This window comes from Amia ocellicauda, chromosome 14 (assembly GCF_036373705.1).
Source record: "Amia ocellicauda isolate fAmiCal2 chromosome 14, fAmiCal2.hap1, whole genome shotgun sequence".
In the NCBI taxonomy this organism is placed as follows: Eukaryota; Metazoa; Chordata; class Actinopteri; order Amiiformes; family Amiidae; genus Amia; species Amia ocellicauda.
Window position 1 is genome coordinate 18,546,175 of NC_089863.1, and position 20,204 is coordinate 18,566,378.

The 20,204-nt window shown below is 40.2% G+C and overlaps 1 protein-coding gene across 1 annotated transcript; it reads right to left on the reverse strand.

Annotated features, from left to right (window-relative positions):
• Window positions 1-11,969: 11,969 nt before the first annotated feature.
• Window positions 11,970-18,122, reverse strand: LOC136767870 (scavenger receptor cysteine-rich domain-containing group B protein). Its single transcript, XM_066721921.1, has 6 exons — window positions 18,058-18,122; window positions 17,912-17,970; window positions 15,133-15,447; window positions 14,360-14,674; window positions 14,046-14,169; window positions 11,970-13,056 (listed from the first exon to the last, which is right to left on the reverse strand). The coding sequence occupies exons 1-6, from the start codon at window positions 18,075-18,077 to the stop codon at window positions 12,669-12,671; spliced, it is 1,221 nt and encodes a 406-aa protein (XP_066578018.1). The 5' UTR covers window positions 18,078-18,122; the 3' UTR covers window positions 11,970-12,668.
• Between the last annotated feature and the right edge of the window lie 2,082 nt (window positions 18,123-20,204).

Below are 20,204 nucleotides of genomic sequence, written 5' to 3' on the forward strand. Positions count from 1 at the left end.
AGCCGGAGTCACTCTTGTTGGTCCGTAGTAGTAGCTCGTGCTCTAGCCTAGTAGTAGGCGGGCAGGGTGGCTTCCCTGCTAACACACAATGTTACCACAACATTGTAGCAACGTAATGTAACAATTTATGTTGCTACACATTTGTTGCAACATTGTGTGTTTGCAGGGTTGTGAGCCCTGCACATTGAAACTGGATTGTCTAGCAATCCCACATGTTTGTAAATGAAATGCTGACGATAACACAGAGTTAAACTCAGACTGCACGCTCGCTACAAAATCTAAGACTTGATATGGTTCCACACCAAACACTGATCCTCAAATTGGAAGCTATACGCATTCAGGGTAATGTAAGTAGATGGATGAATTATGAACTGGTTGATGTCTAGGAAACAGAGGGTGTCGATTAGAGGGGTCGCTTCTAACTGGAGTGAGGTTGTTAGTGGAGTTCCACAGGGGTCAGTACTAGGGCCTTTGCTTTTTCTAATCTATATTAATGATCTGGACTCTGGGAAAATTAGCAAACTTGTCAAATTTGCAGATGATACTAAAATAGGTGGCTCAGCAGATACAATCTCGGCAGCACAGGCTATTCAAAGGGACTTAGATAATATTCAGTTGTGGGCTGACGCCTGGCAGATGAAATTCAATGTGGACAAGTGCAAGGTAATACATGCAGGTAACAAAAATGTCCACTATAATTACATTATGGGAGGAATAAAACTAGAAGAAGTAACGCATGAGAAAGACCTAGGAGTTTACATGGGATCCTCACTCTCATCATCCAAACAATGTGGGGAAACAATAAAAAATGCAAACAAAATGATAAGGTATATTGTCAAAAGTGTAGAATTGAGAACAAGGGCAGTGATGTTCAGACTGTACAATGCACTAGTTAGAGCTCATCTGGATACTGTGTGCAGTTCTGGGCTCCACACTTCAAGAAAGATATCGCTGCTCTAGAGGCAGTTCAGAGGAGAGCAACCAGACTTATTCCAGGTCTGAAGGGAACGTCCTACTGAGAGACTGAGGAACTGAACCTTTTCACCCTGGAACAGAGGAGACTACGTGGGGACTTGATCCAAGTCTTCAAAATCATGAAAGGCATCGACCACATCAAACCAGAGGAGCTTTTCCAGATCAGCAGGGACACACGGACCCGGGACATAAATGGAAATTGGGCTTCAAGGCATTCAAAATGGAAAACTGGAGACACTTCTTCACACGGAGAGTCGTCACAATCTGAACAAACTCCCCAGCGATGTGTTTGAGAAATAGACTGGATAGGATCCTTGGATCACTTTGTTATGAACGGACACCAAACGAGCACGATGGGGCGATGTCCTCCTCTCTTTTGTAAACTTTGTTCTTATTCCTGTGCTGACTTCTCGATTGTGGAGTCTGATTTTCATATATCAACTAACTACTACAGTGAGGGAAAAAAGTATTTGATCCCCTGCTGATTTTGTACGTTTGCCCACTGACAAAGAAATGATCAGTCTATAATTTTAATGGTAGGTGTATTTTAACAGTGAGAGACAGAATAACAAAAAAATACAGAAAAATGCATTTCAAAAAAGTTATAAATTAAATTAATTTGCATGTTAATGAGTGAAATATGGTTTGTTGGTTGGTTTGATCAGGGGAGGTACTTGGTTAAAAAAAGTTTGAGAACCACTGCATGAGGGTATTTTTGTCCTACTATAGTCATCTATTTTTTATCACTGTGGTATATTCTTGTTTTATTTCAGTAGTTAGTATTGTTATGCTAGAAGTGTGTGTTTGCGTATATAGTCACTCGCATATTAAAGCATTTCGAACAAACTATGCTATGCTCGAGCCCACCCCCGCCCCATGCGCTCCATAAATATGTGCAACCCCCCCACCCCACCCTGGTCCCCCCTAAACCTACACCTATGCAGGCCAGCACTACACCTCCCAGAAGCCCTGGAAGGATGAATCAAGCTATGGAAGCACTTGACCCACTGAACGCCCCTGATTGCCTGGCTTCCTACATAAAGGCAGGAAACTGAAACCCTTTGTTGTGGAGACTAGTAGTTGGGTGAAGAAGCTGGAAGGTGGGGGAGAGAACAAACATTGCGAGAGAATGAACCTGGTAACAAACTTTTTGCTTATGGACTTTGACAACTCTTTTGGATTGTGTTTTGGACTGTGTGCTGTTTATCTTGGGTCTGTCTGGTTTTGATAAGCTGCACGGTATTGGATTCAAGGCCGGGACTCAAAAGGCGAAGGCCGAGTTCAAGGCCGGAAGCCTTTTAGGTCAAGCCCCATCAAGGTCAGTGACAAGCATTTTAAAATACCATACCACAGCTATGCAGCTTATTAATAGGGTTAGATGTAGACAGTTTTTATCAAATTTGTACATCAGTAAACTGTACAGGAGCTATTTTCCAAAATGTACAGTAAACACTCCATCAGAGTAGAAAACACAGCAAACGAAATGTTGACAAGAAAGACCACACTACTCACAATAAAAACTTGCATTTTACATATTTGACTAGTTGCACTTTAAACATTCCTCTCTGAGAGAAGTTAGTCTCCCATTCTTGCTCTGGATGCTGGCATTTAAGCAATAGTTAGAATCAGTCATGAACGGTGACCTCAGAGACATGTAGGGCATGAGGAGATTCATGTAAATCAGTGGCGGTTCTAGTTTGTATGGCTCCCTGGGCGATCCCCCCTTAATTCATTTTTATTCAGACATTTGGAACAACACAAATAAATAATCATAACATTTAAAACTATATAAATATGTATATAATACATAAAAATAAGACTCGTAAATATCAGAAAGAAGTAACAAAGACAATATAGACAAAGTGTAGTATATAAATACAAATAAAAGAGAATCAAATTATTACACATAGGCTAACAGACATTATACTAGCCCAGTGGTTTTCAAACCGGTCCTAGAGTACCCCCTGCCCTGCTGGTTTAAGTTCCAACCAAGGTCTTAATTGCTTAATTGATTCCTTAATTGAACTAAGAAAGCAATATACAGTTAAATTAAGTAATTAAGACCTCGATTGGAACAAAAACCAGCAGGGCAGGGGGTACTCTAGGACCGGTTTGAAAACCACTGTACTACTAGCCTATTTCATTACATGCATAATATTATACTTATAAAGAGATGACACATCTGCATAACTTTATCTTTTGCGCGTTTCTCTTCTTTTTTCCTCTTTTTCCTAAATTGTGCACCTGATGACTTAGACCTTTTCTTATCCGTTTGTGTTGATTTGGCACTCAAGCATCAATACATTACCCATCCCCCAACACTTCAACCAAGAGTCAAGACTAAACCAATTCCCCTTGGTGGTGTGCAAATATGCAACAATATTTCTGTGAGACTATATATTCACAGTATTATGAATGAATTGTGGTTTACTTGGTAGCATTTCATAGTGTGAATGATCTTAATAATTGCATAAAGTTACAAAGTTAGAGGTGCACTATTTGATAGATTCCCCCACTTCCCCTACCTCAGGCTTCCAGTGGGGAGACCTGAGGTCAACCTACCCCCGCCCCCCTCCCCATCTTGTACTTGGGAGACCTTCCCAGGCAGTAGCCTGCCTAGCTCACAAACTAGAATCAGGGCACCCACTCTGACAAGGTTAAATTGACCCACATTCCCCACACGGTGACATGATATAATTGATGTGAAGTGCAAATGAGCAACAGAAAACCGATCACGCAAATGTCACCATTCTGATTTTTTACTGTGCTGGCGCCTCATGCCGCTCAGGGCCGCTGCCCATGTCGCCTATACAGTACCTAAATCCGCCGCTGTTATAAATGCTACTATAACCATGTACACATATTAGCAGTACCATATCTTATTAATATTTGTCTTAATTTTTTTGTTTACAAATATAATTTACCAGAATGTTTATTTGCTGTTGTTGAAAATCGACCGTTAATATTAGTATAGAATTTTATGGATTACTAAAATACAATAATTTCACAGCCATGAAACGGTAAAAAAAAAAAAGTTTGTAAAGTTTGATAAAATGTGTCACATTAATACTTTGTGAACATCTCCACTGAAAGTACCGCGTATATATTGCAGCGATCCTGGCGGGTGTCTGTGTGTATGTGCCACAGAGGTTAAAGCCTAAAGGTTGTCGGGGGGGTGTAAATGTGTAAAAGTGTGTATGCAGGGTGGTTGGGTCAGTTCGGGGACTGTCTGTCTGTATGTGTGCATGAGTATGAATGTGTGTTACAAATGGGGAATTATTGTGTTGGATTAGGGAGGGATGTCGTGGGTATATGTGTCTGTGTGGCTTCCCCCATCTCAGGGTGGTACAGCCGGAAAGCAGTGATTAGACGTGAGGGAGTCACCAGATAGGGGATGTATATAAGGGCATGGTGACACGCCGGGAGTCTGAGTTGAGTGGGAGTTTAATGAAGGGACAGTTCTGAATCTGAATGAAAGAGGGGGAAAGAAGAAGTACCCCTCTGAACAGATCAATAAATAACAGTTTTTGTTTTGAAAAACTCTGCCTTGAGCGCTTTTATTTCATTAATAACCTTTAGAAGGAAAGGTTGCTACATTTGGTGTCAGAATAAAGGATACGAACTACACGTGCCGAAGAGAAGGAGAATGGCCGTGCCTCCGACAAAGGGAGAACAACTACTGGGAGCCACACCAAGGAGGCATCCAGAAGGAGAGAGTACAAGGAGAATATTAGAAGAAATCCAGCGAGAGGTGGGGAGGAAGAGAGAGGTGCAATGTGGTTCAACACTGGAGGGATGGAGATCAGCCAGGAGGCGCAGGATGGGACCAGGCCGACCATGTTGCCGTTAGCGGGGGGGGTAGATAAGCATCGACATAGTCACTGCTCCGATAGCAGTGGGGAAATAGGGCATGAGACTGTCAGGGCCCCGATTACACAAGGTGCGGCCCAGGCCTTGGAACCGTGGCCTACACTGCAGACCTCATCCCCAGGCTGCCCTGTGCCGATGGCCGGCTGGAAGGAGCTGAAGGCGGGGCGTTCTGATGGAAAGGACTCCTGGGAGTCCTACAAGATGGTGGCTTGGGCCAATTCCTGGACTGCTGAACAAAAAGCCACGCAGCTCTCGGCTGCATTAGAAGCGGAGGCATTGCAGATATTGTTGGACATTGGTGATGACGAACAAGCTCTAACCTACCGCTTTTGGGATGCCGAGCCCACCCTTCTCCTGTCTGCCCATTTATGACACTCCATGGAGCATTTAGTCCAATATGCCGTGGATATTCGTCAACTAACCCGCCTGGGATACAATGAGTTCCCCCCAGCAGTACAAGAGGGCCTAGCTGTAGACGCCTTCCTCTGCGGCCTCACTCCCAATTCGGTCCGCCACCAGGTCCGCCTTGCCACCCCTCCTAACACTCGATGCTGCACTGAACCAGGCCAAGCTGGTAGAAGTTATCCTGGGGGAACAGTCAACGCAGCCCCGTGCTGTTCTGTCGCCGCCCCGCTTAAATGCCCGTCGCATCCAGGTCCCCGCAACCCGGCAACCCACACCGCTGCTAGAGGACACCCCACCGGCACCGAAGAAAATTGACACCCGCATTTGTTGGCAATGTGGGCAAATAGGGCACATCCTGGTCGCTTTTCACTATTTCACCAAATGGCCTGAAGCTTACACCCTTTCGGACCCCCACACAGCTACACTCGGCTCAGGGGAGGAATTTCGAGTCTAGGGTGTTCCAGGAGATGTGCGACTGCCTGGACATCCAGAAGACCAGGACCACCCCCCTGCACCCCCAGAGTGATGGCCTCGTCGAGAGGTTTTACCGCACCCTCGGTACTCAACTGGCCCTGGTGGTAGCAGCAGATCAAAAAGACTGGGACCTTCACCTGCCCCTGGTCCTCCTGGCCTGCAGGAACGCTGTTCAAGAATCCACTGCCTGCACCCCTGCACTCCTCATGTTCGGACAGCCCCCGGACACGCCGACTACAGAAGCCAGACAGAACACCCGGAAACTCCAGGACTGACTGGAGACGGCCCATTAGTTCGCCCCAGCACCAGATAGAAGCCGCAGGAGTTTGGCAGAAGAGGGGGTACGACCTCCATTGCAAGGGTTACAGGGTTTGCCTCCCCCACCAGGCAAGGTGGTGGTTCTGCACCATTGCGGTCGGGCCCACCCCAGCTTCCTGGACCCTCCACCTGCTGACCCTCAGCCCACACCCGTTCCCCTCCACCCCGTTGCCCTTGACCTCTCCACAGTGGCCCCGTGAACTTCCCTTCTCTGCCCCTGCTCCCTTTGCCCACAGCAGGCAGCCTGACTCTGCCCTCGGTGGTTCTTCCCCCCACCCCCCTTCCTGTTCGTCCAGCCCGGAACCAGAGGCTGCCAGGACGATTGGCTTTGTTTGTGTGTTCCTCTGGGGCAAGGGACTGTGTATGTGTGTATGTGCCAGTAGGTCAGAACAGAGGTTTGGGGGGGATGTAAATGTGTATGCAGGGTGGGTGGTTCAGTTCGGGGACCCTCATTGCTTTTCATAATTTACATAATACATGCCAATAACCAAATTCAACAATATTGAATGTCAATGATCAATGTCAATGTCAATAATCAATTATTTGTCCAATATGGTAATATTTTACACACCTATTAAAACAAATATTGTGATGGTTGTAATTAAAATACTTAACTGTCCCTTCTGATTTATATCTGGGTGCCAGGTATATTCTAGTATACCGGGAGAATAAATATTTGTAATTCTTAATTCTTTCCAAACTTATAACAAGGACATGGGAGTGAGGCTTACCCCCTGCCCTAACTTGGAGGTGCTATGGCTGTCAAAACGGTGCCTCCTCTCCAAGAAATAGACAACAAAATAAAACACTAACGTTCTTCTAAACAGATCTAGAGACATAATTAGCCACACTTATACAAGCTTTATGTAGTCATAAGTCCTGTATAGATCTTTTTAGAAGCTTAGGTCTTAGCTTTGATGCCCAATTCCTTAATTACTCACACTTTAAGAAAAACAAAGCACAAAGAAATCTGATGTATACCATCACCCATATCAACATCCAAAGAACATAGTTAACAGCAACTGCAAACAAGATCCCAGTTTCCCACAGGGAACCAAAGACAGCTGCAGTGCAGGCCTGGCAGAGCATCACCAGGGAAGAAACCCAGCATCTGGTGATGTCTATGGGTTCCAGACTTCAGGCAGTCATTGACTGCAAAGGATTTGCAACCAAGTATTGAAACTCACAATTTAATTCATGATTGTTAGTTTGTCCATATACTTTTGAGCCCATAAAATTGGGGGGACCACATATATAAATGGGTGTAATTCCTACACCATTCACCCAATTTGGATGTAACTACCCTCAAAAGTCTAACCTTAAACATCTTGATTATTTCCTTTCAAATCCATTGTGGTGGTGTACAGAGCCAAAATGATGACAATTGTGTCACTGTCCAAATATGTATGGACCTAATTGTACAAAGGGTTCAACACAATCTGCATTTTCATTATATATATATATATATATATACACACGCATACATATACACACACCGATCAGCCATAACATTATGACCACCTGCCTAATATTGTGTAGGTCGCCCTTTCACCACCAAAACAGCCCTGACCCGTCGAGGCATGGACTCCACTAGACCTCTGAAAGTGTGCTGTGGTATCTGGCACCAAGATGTTAGCAGCATATCCTTTAAGTCCTACAAGTTGCGAGGTGGGGCCTCCATGGATCGGACTTGTTTGTCCAGCACATCCCACAGATGCTCGATTGGATTGAGATCTGGGGAATTTGGAGGCCAAGTAAACACCTTGAACTCATGATTCATCAGACCAGGCCACCTTCTTCCATTGCTCCATGGTCCAGTTCTGATACTCACCTGCCCATTGTAGGCGCTTTCGGCAGTGGACAGGGGTCAGCATGGGCACCCTGACTGGTCTGCGGCTACGCAGCCCCATGCACAACAAACTGCGATGCACTGTGTGTTCTGACACCTTTCTATCAGAACCAGCATTAACTTTTTCAGCAATTTGAGATACAGTAGCTTGTCTGTTGGATCGGACCACACGGGCCAGCCTTCGCTCCCCACGTGCATCAGTGAGCCTTGGCCGCCCATGACCCTGTCGCCGGTTCACCCCTTTTCCTTCCTTGGACCACTTTTGATAGGGACTGACCACTGCAGACCGGGAACACCCCACAAGAGCTGCAGTTTTGGAGATGCTCTGACCCAGTCGTCTAGCCATCACAATCTGGCCCTTGTCAAAGTCACTCAGATCCTTATGCTGCCCATTTTTCCTGCTTCTAACACATCAACTTTGAGGACAAAATGTTCACTTGCTGCCTAATATATCCCACCCACTGACAGGTGCCATGATAACAAGATTATCATTGTTATTCACTTCACCTGTCACTGGTCATAATGACATGTAATGGAATGTCTGGATGGTCTGTAATGGAATGTAATTTCAAGACATGTGAATGAAAATTTCCATTACAAGACATGTCTTCAAGACGCAGGTCATCGTGTCTTGACACATAACTTAGAAAAGATCTTGAAGACACTCCCATATCCAATATATAATAAATAATTAAATGTATATATTATATATGTATTTTAAATATATATTTATATTTTCATAAAAAAAATAATAATTCAATTTTAATCTCTTAAAAGCAAGTTTAGCACTATTTTATTTAATTAAATCATGTCTCGAAACTTAATGAACTTTTCTTTCCAAGACATCTTATGACATTGACACAGTGTAAGGACCTCCAAAACTGGTCCAAGGCAACAGCCCTGAGCTTCCACCCAATGCAGGAATCACACAGGCTGAGCAGAGTGCTGTTCAGTAGCCTACATTACAGCAGTACATCAAAGACATGCTTGATGGCGCTCAGCAAAACTGATTTAGGATTTTGGAATTGTAGCTTTATGGAGATGTTTTATAGTATTATTATACACAAACCCTAACTGAATCAAAACTTTGAATCGCAAATTAGACCCATGTACCATATAGTATTTTTGCATTGCAATTTTTATATGCACTAGAAAGTACATTTTCTCTTTACACACATTTCAGTGTCTAGTCTGTCATGATGGAATGTGGGTCTATGTCTTTCAATCACGGGCATTTCATCAAGCACATTTCATCACCTGCGTCAGTTCATCACCAATTTGGATATTCATCAGCACTTTGCATATTCAGTTACAAACTACACATGCCCACTGTCGCTTTTGATTTACATCGAATATTCTTTAATTACCTACAATTCCAACACAGACTTTTACCATATTCTACAGTGACGGCAGTTGTATTCCGTTTTCCAAGTATTTAATTTCACCCACCCCTTAGTTCTAATGGTTTTCATCACTTTATTCTCTTCCCTTAATATTGATTAATACATCACTCTGCATGTTTACACGGGTGTGTTCAAGTGGCTCAGACTTTCTGCAGAAAATGTGTGAAGGAAGCCGTTTACATGATCTAATGTTCCAGTAATACATATTGGGAGGAATACTTACATAGGAACCAGCATTGTGTAAACTGTGAATTTGTAAAATGTGTTATGCCTTGAATTTAACTGTATATTATTGCACTTTGTATTGTGCCTGGACAAGGGCGTCTGCTAATAAATAATAATAATAAAGTGCAGTACACCAGGTGATGATTGATTGTGGTTACTTAAGAGAAGGGGTTGTAGCATTTTGTGGTCCAGGCCTCAGCACAGAGTTTGTTTTTGTGTTTTTTTTTTCTTGGACACAATTAAATTCATTATTTTCCTCAAAATTCTACATACAATACCCCATAATGACAACATGAAAGAAGTTTGTTTGAAATCTCTGCAAATTTAAATTTAAACTTTTTCCACTTACGGATGATGGAGGCCACTGTGCTCATTGGGACCTTCAATGCTGCAGAAATGTTTCTGTACCCTTCCCCAGATCTGTGCCTCAATACAATCCTGTCTCGGAGACCTACATACAACCCTGGACTTCATGGCTTGGTTTGTGCTCTAACATGCACTGTCAACTGTGGGACCTTATATAGACAGGTGTATGTCTTTCCAAATCATGTCCAATCAACTGAATTTACCACAGGTGGACTCCAATCAAGTTGTAGAAACATCTCAAGGATGATCAGTGGAAACAGGATGCACCTGAGCTCAATTTTGAGTGTCATGGCAAAGGCTGTGAATACTTATGTACATGTGCTTTTTTGGTTTTTATTTTTAATACATTTGCAAAGATTTAAAACAAACTTCTTTCACGTTGTTATTATGGGCTATTGTTTGTAGAATTTTGAGGAAAATAATTAATTGAATCCACTTTGGAATAAGGCTGTAACTTAACAAAATGTGGAAAAAGTGAAGCGGATGCACTGTATATAATTATTATCATTACTGTTTTCATCATAATGCTTATTACAAATATTTTTGTTTCTATAATAAGCGTTAATGTTTCAAATTAATAAGTTATGTATTATTGTAGCTGATGGATGTGTGTGATTGGTTATACGTGCATGTGCGCGTCCTTGCGTACATTTGTAGAGGGAGTTCTCGCGATACGCTTCATTCATGATAAAGCATCGCTTGAACGTGTATTAATTTAATATCACCCTTAACAGGTATAAAATGTACAAAATGCACACCATCATTGATCTAATCGCTTTATAAGAAAGGCTGTTTTCTATATTGATTGTTTTACGAGATGTGTATGAGTGTTATGTCTGTAAACTCTGTTTAATGTTAATGATCGGTGCTGAACACATGGTTGGCAAGTGTGCCGCGATTAGCGTGCATGCTGCTGAATGAGATGACTGAATTACAGAAAGTATATATGTGGTGTTATTGTATGTGTTTCATGTTTTCCTTCATTAATTCTGTGTTGTGGGTTTATTTCGTGCTGATTCACTGATAGTATGAGTGTATAAGACGTCATGAGTAGGCTATGTAGTCGAGTGAACTTATTTACATACATGACATGAATGAAATTGTGAAAGTGTTTACATTAACAGCATGTAATTCAAAGTTGTGTTGAGACTATGCACATGTGTTAATGTACATCATTTGTATTAATTTATGTTGAGATTAATTCATGATAAAGCATCGGTGAAGAAGCATCGCTTGAACGTGTATTAATTTAATATCATCCTTAACAGGAGTACTACAATGGCACTTGAAAATAATTCAGATAACAAGATTTAAGAAAAAAAAGTGATAGAGAAGTGTCCATTGTATAGAAGATAGAACTGGAGGATGAACAATAAAGTGTTCAGAAATAGAGGATGTAATACATAAGGAATTTGGAATTATACTATTTTATTTAAAGTAGTCAAATACTGCCAGCTACAGGATTGTATACTCTAGTGTCCTCCAAGGGAGCAGGAAATCAAAGACAGGAGATTAAACAAGTGGAGAAGGAGGGATGAGCTCAGAAAAAGAACAGCAGAGGCACAGACAGGAGAGGAGTCAGATCAGGGAGGCCACTGTGCAGCAGTGAACCGACGATGGCCAATTAGGTTCAGGCTACACCAACTCAAGCACACATAAGGCATCACAATTTTCATAATCATTCCTGTTGTGCCCATGAGGCTATCTGGGCAGTTTCTGGGTCTGCTTTTGGGAACAACAGACATGAACAGAACTTGAAAGTCATTCAGTTTTCATGGCAATCACAGTCTGCATTCACATTGGCCTTACACTACAAACTAATTTTGCTGTTTTCACTCCTTGGCAATGTGAATGCACTGACTAGAACTCTTAGGTAAAAACCCTCCAAGACAATCTAAGACCAAACTAACTGAGAAGAAAGAGCCACTCATTCAAAACACAACAGGTTTACGAGATCAACAATCAACTAATACAACTAATAAAATAGAATGATCTGTTTGTTGGGGTTATGTAACCCTATTGATATATGCAGAAACCACACAAGTCTGCAGTAGCTCTAGTAAAGGAAATCACAATCAAGGAGACACTGTTTAGTGAGAGATTTATTTATAAAGACAGCCATTTTAAACATATTTACAAGTAAAATACATTTGGAACATTTGTAAATACAATATTTATGCTTCTGTGTGTTTTTGTATTATGATTTCATTATACATTACATTAAATGTACATTTAAAAAAAACAACAACTGACAATTGCATTTTCTATGGTTCATATTAAAATAGTTGGCAGAGCTTCAATCATTCAATATTATTCATTATTATTATTATTCATTTATTGGCAGATGCCCTTATCCCAGGCAACCTACAGGTTACAAGATCAATACAAAAGTGCAATAATACTGTACAAATTACAAATCAATCATAATTCAATTACAGTTTAAGGTTTAAAGAAATGCATAGGTAAAATATTTAATATATATCATATAAATCATACACCTAGTTCTAATATGTAAAAAAATATGGACATGATGAGGTGAAGTCCTAGGTAAGAGCTAAAGGGAAGAGGGCATAGGGGAAAACAATGGCAGTATTTGGAATTTGGGATTTGGAACAAGTAGTGTTTGGAATATATAAGGATGGAATTCAGAATTATCTATTTGTATTTATTTAAAACTGAGTGTGAAAGTATTCTGATATATTTGGGCTCTAGTGACCAAGTAACTCCTATTTTCAAAGATAGTTAGTTTGTTGCCATTTCATGGCACACTAGGACCCCAAGACTCATGGGAGGCTGTTGTTCTCAGTTTCATTCTTTACAGTGAAATTAACAGAACGCTGTAACCCTTCCTCAAAGTACTTAGTGAAGCCAGACAGAACTCTGTCCCACTGGACACCAATGGAAGTGATTCCAACAGAGTTGAACCTACCTTGGATATACCTGAGTTCCGCACCACGGTAAATAGGGGAGAAGTCGAAAGACTGACCAGAAGGCTGGCCCATTCTGAATGTGCGGCCCATATTGGTGACAAAGCTTAACTGATTGATATAAGAGCTGTATTTTCCAGACACTTGGATGATGAACTCATTGAGATACAGGTTGAATGTCTGGAATTGGCCTGAAGACACACCATAAATTGGAGTCCAGCGTTTGCCGTATTTTATTTGGAATCTAAAATGGAGAAAAAAAATTGGAAGAAAATAAGACATTTGGAAACAAATAGAATGAGCTCACACCTCCCCAGGAACAAACAAAAGAGGTCTTCATTGTGGATCAGATCACGTGAGTGGAATTGAGAAGCATAAGCTTGCTCCTAATTTGCTGACAAGCTCTGTACCAGGGGTAAGGGGTTTTACTTGTCTTGATTGTCCTAGTCCTGTTCCAGTGGGGCTACAGTGCCTTCAGTGTCCAACCATGGTCTTCACTACCTAATGCAACCTTACTGCAAATTATGTTTTATCAATTACAACATGATTCTCAAAAAAGTTAGTTGTTTGTTAGTTGTTTGAAGTTGATTCAAAGTCATTTTTGAAGCCTTATTTGAATGACTTGAGCTCCTTACACAGGGTTTAGATCAAGTGAAATGTGTATTCACTTTCTGCCCCTTTACAAATATAAATTAAATTATTTTGATACATTAATCAAGATTTTAAAATATCATAATTCTTCCCCTAATTATTGGCAAATATAAGTCATGCTGTTTATTTAGTTTCAGTTATACCATGCAAAGTATTTCTATTTTCTATTGAATCAATGATATTTGGGGATCCATTTACACTAATAACTCATGTTCTTTAAAGTCTACTTTGTTTTATGCGCCTGTTATTACAGAGCCTATCCATGCTTCCTCCTCCTGAAAGTACCAAAAGTGTCATAGAATGTGACTGTGAAGTGCAGATGCTTCCATTCAAATTTTATACAGACCCTTTATCATGATTTCTTATTATTATCATTGGTGTTTAGACATATTTCTGAATGTTTAAAACTTCAGAATTATCAGGAAATTATCAAATGACACTAATCACGTATGGGAATTAAGGACAAGTCAGCAACGATATTTAAAATTATTTCCTTAGCATACATTATGGGTATTGTATTAGCTTATAGTTGATCCACAACATTCAAGGAAACAGATAAGAAGTGTGGGTTCAGGGACTTACCCAGTGATGTAGCTACTGCTGAGCTCCCAGACTATCAGGGAGGTAACATGGCCATAAACATGTGGTCCAGAGGAAGAGTACAGACTGCCTGTCCGACTGCCAACTTCCCGAGATAAGGACGAGACTGTAGACAGAGTGTAAGAAAGCAGTGTGGTTTGACAAGAGCAAGGGCAAATGCACATAATTAGAGAAGACAATTTCCCAGATACATTGAATCCTAAACAGCAGGACATGACCTACATGTTCTATCACTGAACTTACACCTAAGAGTTCCACTGGCAGTTCAACAGAATAGAGAAAAATACAATTCCTACCATCACAAACTACGCTGGCATCCTCTCCATGATTGCAGTTATGAACTCCAAAGCCGCCAGATGGACAGGCTATCAGAGAGGACTGACTGGCAGGGCACAGTACATCGTCCATCCAGATGGGACCCGTGCCTTGGCCGAAATGAGCAAATCCTGGGGCTGCCAGAGGGGCCCCACAGCCCAACTCCCTGCAAACAACCCCGGCATCCATCATGTCCCAGCCGTCATCGCACACTGTGCCCCACTGTTTATTGTGCAGAACCTCCACTCTCCCAGAGCAGATGTCCTTGCCACCTTCAAGTCTGACACGACCACTCCCTTAGAATGAGGACAAGAGACACACTTTCTATAACAAATGGTCTACCCATTTAATACTAATTACCACCCATAGAGGAGCTACAACAGTCCAGACACCTAATAAACTCAGTCTTTTGGTATCTACTGAAGTGGCCAATGCAAGCTCATCCAATCTCTATAGTTTTTGGCCAGTTGTGCACCACCCTGCAGGAATCCCTGCTCAGTTCCTGTCAGGTCAGTTCTGTTTGGACTATAAGGCCCACAGTGGAGTCAGTACTGTCTAGAATATAGGGCCAGGATTGTAGACAGTGCTTTTATGAATTATAGAGCTCTATCTGTACCTGGTTGAACCATTTTAGAAGCTCTGAGACTGCCTCCTTGATCTCACTTTCCTCTACACAGCAGCAGACAATTTGTGATGTTACAATAAAGTTCACATACACATCTGTTAATCACGGTCACATACATATGTTTCCTACCTGCACAGATGACACCTGCATCCTCCAGATGGCCACAGTTGTGCACTCCTGGTTCATGTGAGGAACAGGACATCAAGGACACCTCGTCCCCGGAGCACACCACGTCATCCAGCCAGATCTGACCTGTGCCTTGCCCAAAATAAGCCGTGCCCACTGCTAAGATCGGAGCTCCACAGTCCAGCTCTCTACAGACCACCTCGGCATCTCTTATATCCCACTGGTCATCACACACTGTCCCCCACTGACTGTTGTGCAGGACCTCAATTCTCCCATTGCACGCATCACTGCCATTGACAAGTCTGACATGGCCGACCCCTGCAAAATTCAACACACAATTCCTTCAAAATGATTGCTGTTACCAATTGCTGCCAACAGAATGAATTCTCTACCTCTTACAAAACTGCCAATCCGAGCATACATCAGTAGAAAAAGCAAACACATTGGTTGACTGAACTCATCATATTTTAAACAAATGTTAGTGATTTAGGTTGGGTGCCCTGTCCAGTTAGCCAAACTGATTGAGCATCACTGAATTGTCTTAATAGTGGGTGTTTTCAGTTCACATTTCAATCGGTTTCTTTGGTAGCTATGTGCTACAGAGCTGCTGGCCTGTACAGGGGGCCATGCTCTTTCAAAGTGTGTCCTCCGGCTTTAGAACTTAAAAGTGCCCAGTGCAGCACAGTAGTGTTAAGTGTAACAGTAACACTTATTATAATTAATTATGATTATTTGAACCCTGACTTCTCATCAAGGATGCCCATTTGTCTGCATAGTCACCAGGACACTTACATGGATTCCATTTGGAATTTAAAATTGTTTATACTTGATACTCTGCCTATTGTTATATTGTACAGCTATTGTTTTTAAATTATTCGTTTCTGACAAGTAATTGTTTCAGAAGTTACAGTGAAAAACACATTGAAAACTATGAAATCATGTTGGTACAATAGTAAATGTAATATGAAATTTACATTATTACTATAATCAATACATAATAATACAATCATATTTTTTAAAAGAAGGCTAATAGTTTAAAAGCTCTTTGGTTCAACTGACCGGTTTAGCATTACATTTACAATACAAATTCATTGTGCAGTAACTTATAAGTTTGTTAGTGCCATCTGAAGATATAAATACATCTATTCATTGTAAGATATAAATATGCAACAGTATTGAAAGCTTAAATTGTTTTCCTTAGGCACAGCAAAATAATGTGATGAACATTTATTGTGTATCAGTTTTGTAAATGTATAATTATGACAATTATGATGATTATTATGCCTATTATAATTGCTTTACTATCTTATTAGTAATGAAATTAATAAAAAGAAGTACAGCTAAATACATTTGAGGCATACTTACGCATACTGTATGTACACATTGGTTTCTGCTAAATATTTTGTATAGAATGATGGTCTTGTCCTGTTTGTTTGTTCCGGATTTAATCGCTGATAGCAAAGTACAAACCTGTACATCATAACACTTTTCTGTTTGGAACAAAGTAAAATCTGACCAAAAATGAAGCTGTCACAGAGTACATGTTTGTAGGTTTCTACTACCGGGTGGGTCAAAGTTGGTTTTAAGCCCAGCCTGTATCTACCTTTGAGACATGAAATTAAAAGTTTGTGCTGCAAAGCGGAGTGTTGGGCTGATCACTATTGACTGCACAATTGGCTTTAAATGTATTTGTGAAATGGTTTTAATATTTAAAACATACACTGTTATTTTTATATACATACACTGATCAGCCATAACATTATGACCACTGACAGGTGAAGTGAATAACACTGATAATCTCGTTATCAGGGCACCTGTCAGTGGGTGGGATATAATTGGGCAGCAAGTGAACATTTTGTCCTCAAAGTTGATGTGTTAGAAGCAGGAAAAATGGGCAGCGTAAGGATCTGAGCGACTTTGACAAGGGCCACATTGTGATGGCTAGACGACTGGGTCAGAGCATCTCCAAAACTGCAGCTCTTGTGGGGTGTTCCCGGTCTGCAGTGGTCAGTACCTATCAAAAGTGCACTTTGGTATATGAATTATTTTTTCTGCTATATGATATATCCACTTTGGTATATGATATATCAATTTTGTTATATGATTTTTTTTTCTGCTATATGACATATCCAATTTGGTATGTGATTTTTTGTTTCTGTTCATTTTGAATTGAACGGCCCCTCATATTCATGAGGGGAATGTCACAGATGCTATCTTTGTAATATATGTGTTACAGCATGTATGTAATGAATTCAATATTTTATTAAAAAAATGTTCTGGAAATCAGTGCTGTTCTTTTATTCTTTTGTTGACAAATTATGTTAAAACATTTAAATTATGTATTTATACATTCTAACAAATTATATTGATTAAGTCGGAATGAAGAGCAGTCACAAGAAACAGATCTCTATTCAGAATTGTGAACCTGTGGCTTAAACCATCTGCTGCTTTGACCCGGAAAACTTTATCTTTAGGATAGTTCATTATTAGCATCTCTGCAATAAGCTATTGAATTTACACTATCATTTTTGTTTTCATTTACATGTTTAACATGTTTTCAAACAATTTGTCTGGATGCCAGTATATACAGCTTCATCACCCAACCTCCAAGTATTATCTCCTTATTTCTTCTTCTGCAGCATGATTTTGTTTTGTTTTTGTATTTAGATATCGACATGTAACATGTAGTATCTTCCACAACTATTTATTGTAATGCCATTCGTACCATTATCTTAAAAAATTGTAAACAAGAATAAGTAGCAGGAGCTTTGGCAGTACTCACAGTTACTCGCGGAAACAGCATTTGCACAGAGAACACCGAAGACCACAAAGAGAAGCATCCTGTAAAGAGAGAGATCAGATTGTTTAAACAAAAAACATTATTCAGTCGTTAGTATTCTCCAATCAGATCCAAACTTATCAACTTACATTGCTAACTGCTTGTGCATTTGCTAGCTGTGCTGTATAGTATGCTATATTGATTCAAACTTCTCGTTCTTGGTCTATTTATCCCAAGATATCCAACACAGCAGCCAATCATCAGAGACACCTGTTTGTGAGATGCTTATCAATTTAATTGAGAAAACAATAAAACCCTTCTTTATGAGACTGACCTTGTATATAACTGGAAGGGATGCAAATTTGAGTTATCTGAGGTTATCGCCAGCATTCAGTTGTTTACTGTGGTTGTTAAAACTAACAATAATTAAACATGAATAACACAATTACCCCTGCTGATTTTGTGTATGTTTAACTATACGTTCATTATTATAAATAATAAAGTATTGTATTTGTTATTATTGTTGTTGTTGTTCTGCAGGGGTGAACTTTCTTTGGGACACATTTTCTTGCTCCCATATAATAATGTATGTGTGTATTTGTACTAGAATTGGTTGTTCTATATTGGTTGGAGATTTGTATTATTATTATTTATTTATTGGCAGAAGCCCTTATCCAGTGCGATTTACAGGTTACATGAGCAATACAAAAATGCAATACAGGTTCAAAATCCCTTATCCGAAACCCTTGGGGACAGATGTGTTTCTGAATTCTGAATTCTTCGGATTTCAGAAAGGTAGTATATTACGTTAACACCCCAGCACGGACTGTGTCAGAACCCCGTATGCAAACACATTAATATTTTTTGCAGCGAATGTTCAATAAAACTTAAAACATATACATTCAATAAAACATAAGTGAAGAACCTTTCTTTAATTAAGTGGAGGAGTCTTGGAGTAGAGAAAATAGAATCTTTATTATGAGCCGGCAAGAGAGGGTAACTTTTGGGGAAGTACCGCAGTTAGTCTCAAAGGTTTAACAGAATGAGAATAGTTACAGCTTTATAGAGCAAATGACATATGGCAGCTGTATCCAATCATGGGCTTGTTGCAAAAGAGTGTGGACTTGGGGTCATGAAAACTTTATCTTTTGGATAGTTCATTATTAGCATCTCTGCAATAAGCTATTGAATTTACACTATCATTTCTGTTTTCATTTACATGTTTAACATGTTTTCAAACAATTTGTCTGGATGCCAGTATATACAGCTTCATCACCCAACCTCCAAGTATTATCTCCTTATTTCTTCTTCTGCAGCATGATTTTGTTTTGTTTTTGTATTTAGATATCGACATGTAACATGTAGTATCTTCCACAACTATTTATTGTAATGCCATTCGTACCATTATCTTAAAAAATTGTAAACAAGAATAAGTAGCAGGAGCTTTGGCAGTACTCACAGTTACTCGCGGAAACAGCATTTGCACAGAGAACACCGAAGACCACAAAGAGAAGCATCCTGTAAAGAGAGAGATCAGATTGTTTAAACAAAAAACATTATTCAGTCGTTAGTATTCTCCAATCAGATCCAAACTTATCAACTTACATTGCTAACTGCTTGTGCATTTGCTAGCTGTGCTGTATAGTATGCTATATTGATTCAAACTTCTCGTTCTTGGTCTATTTATCCCAAGATATCCAACACAGCAGCCAATCAGTCTTGGGGGAGTCATTGACTGCTAGGGGAGCAGTTTTGGTGGAGTGAGTAGAGCGGAAACTAGATTGCAGAAGATCAAGGAGTGAGAGATTGGACAGAAATGCAGAGAGTTGACAGTAAACAGCACACCTGAAGGTTTTCAAGAGGAAGGGGAGAAGGGAGACAGGAAGGTAATTCTGAGTAGAGGTATGGTCAAGGGTGGGTTTTTTGAGTAGTGGAATCAGAGAAGCTGAAAACAAGACTGGGTTGATACACAAGTTATCACAATACTTAACTAATATGAATTCAGATTAGTGGTGAGGTTGATCTGCATGAATTAACCTTGAGGCTATTTAGTTTCAAATAGGATATATATTTATTCATATTATTAATATTAATATATATTAAAAAATAAATAAATAGACATGTATTGCAAAGATAGGATAAAGAAAAGCAGGGTGGATAAGATTAAGAGAGAGAGAGAGAGAGAGAGAGAGAGAGAGAGAGAGAGAGAGAGAGAGTTTTCTCGAGTTTACTCAAGTTTTCACATGTAGAAGCATGTAAAATAAAATTATAACACTACAACTAGGTTTTATGTAAT

Excerpts from the sequence above, each read along its gene's own strand:
- LOC136767870 (XM_066721921.1), bottom strand. The coding sequence starts at position 18,077 with ATGCACAAGCAGTTAGCAAT. Across the intron at positions 17,971-18,057 it reads ATGCACAAGCAGTTAGCAAT|GATGCTTCTCTTTGTGGTCT; the intron begins GTAAGTTGATAA and ends CTCTCTTTACAG. Across the intron at positions 14,170-14,359 it reads TGCCAGCGTAGTTTGTGATG|TCTCGTCCTTATCTCGGGAA; the intron begins GTAGGAATTGTA and ends CTCTGTCTACAG.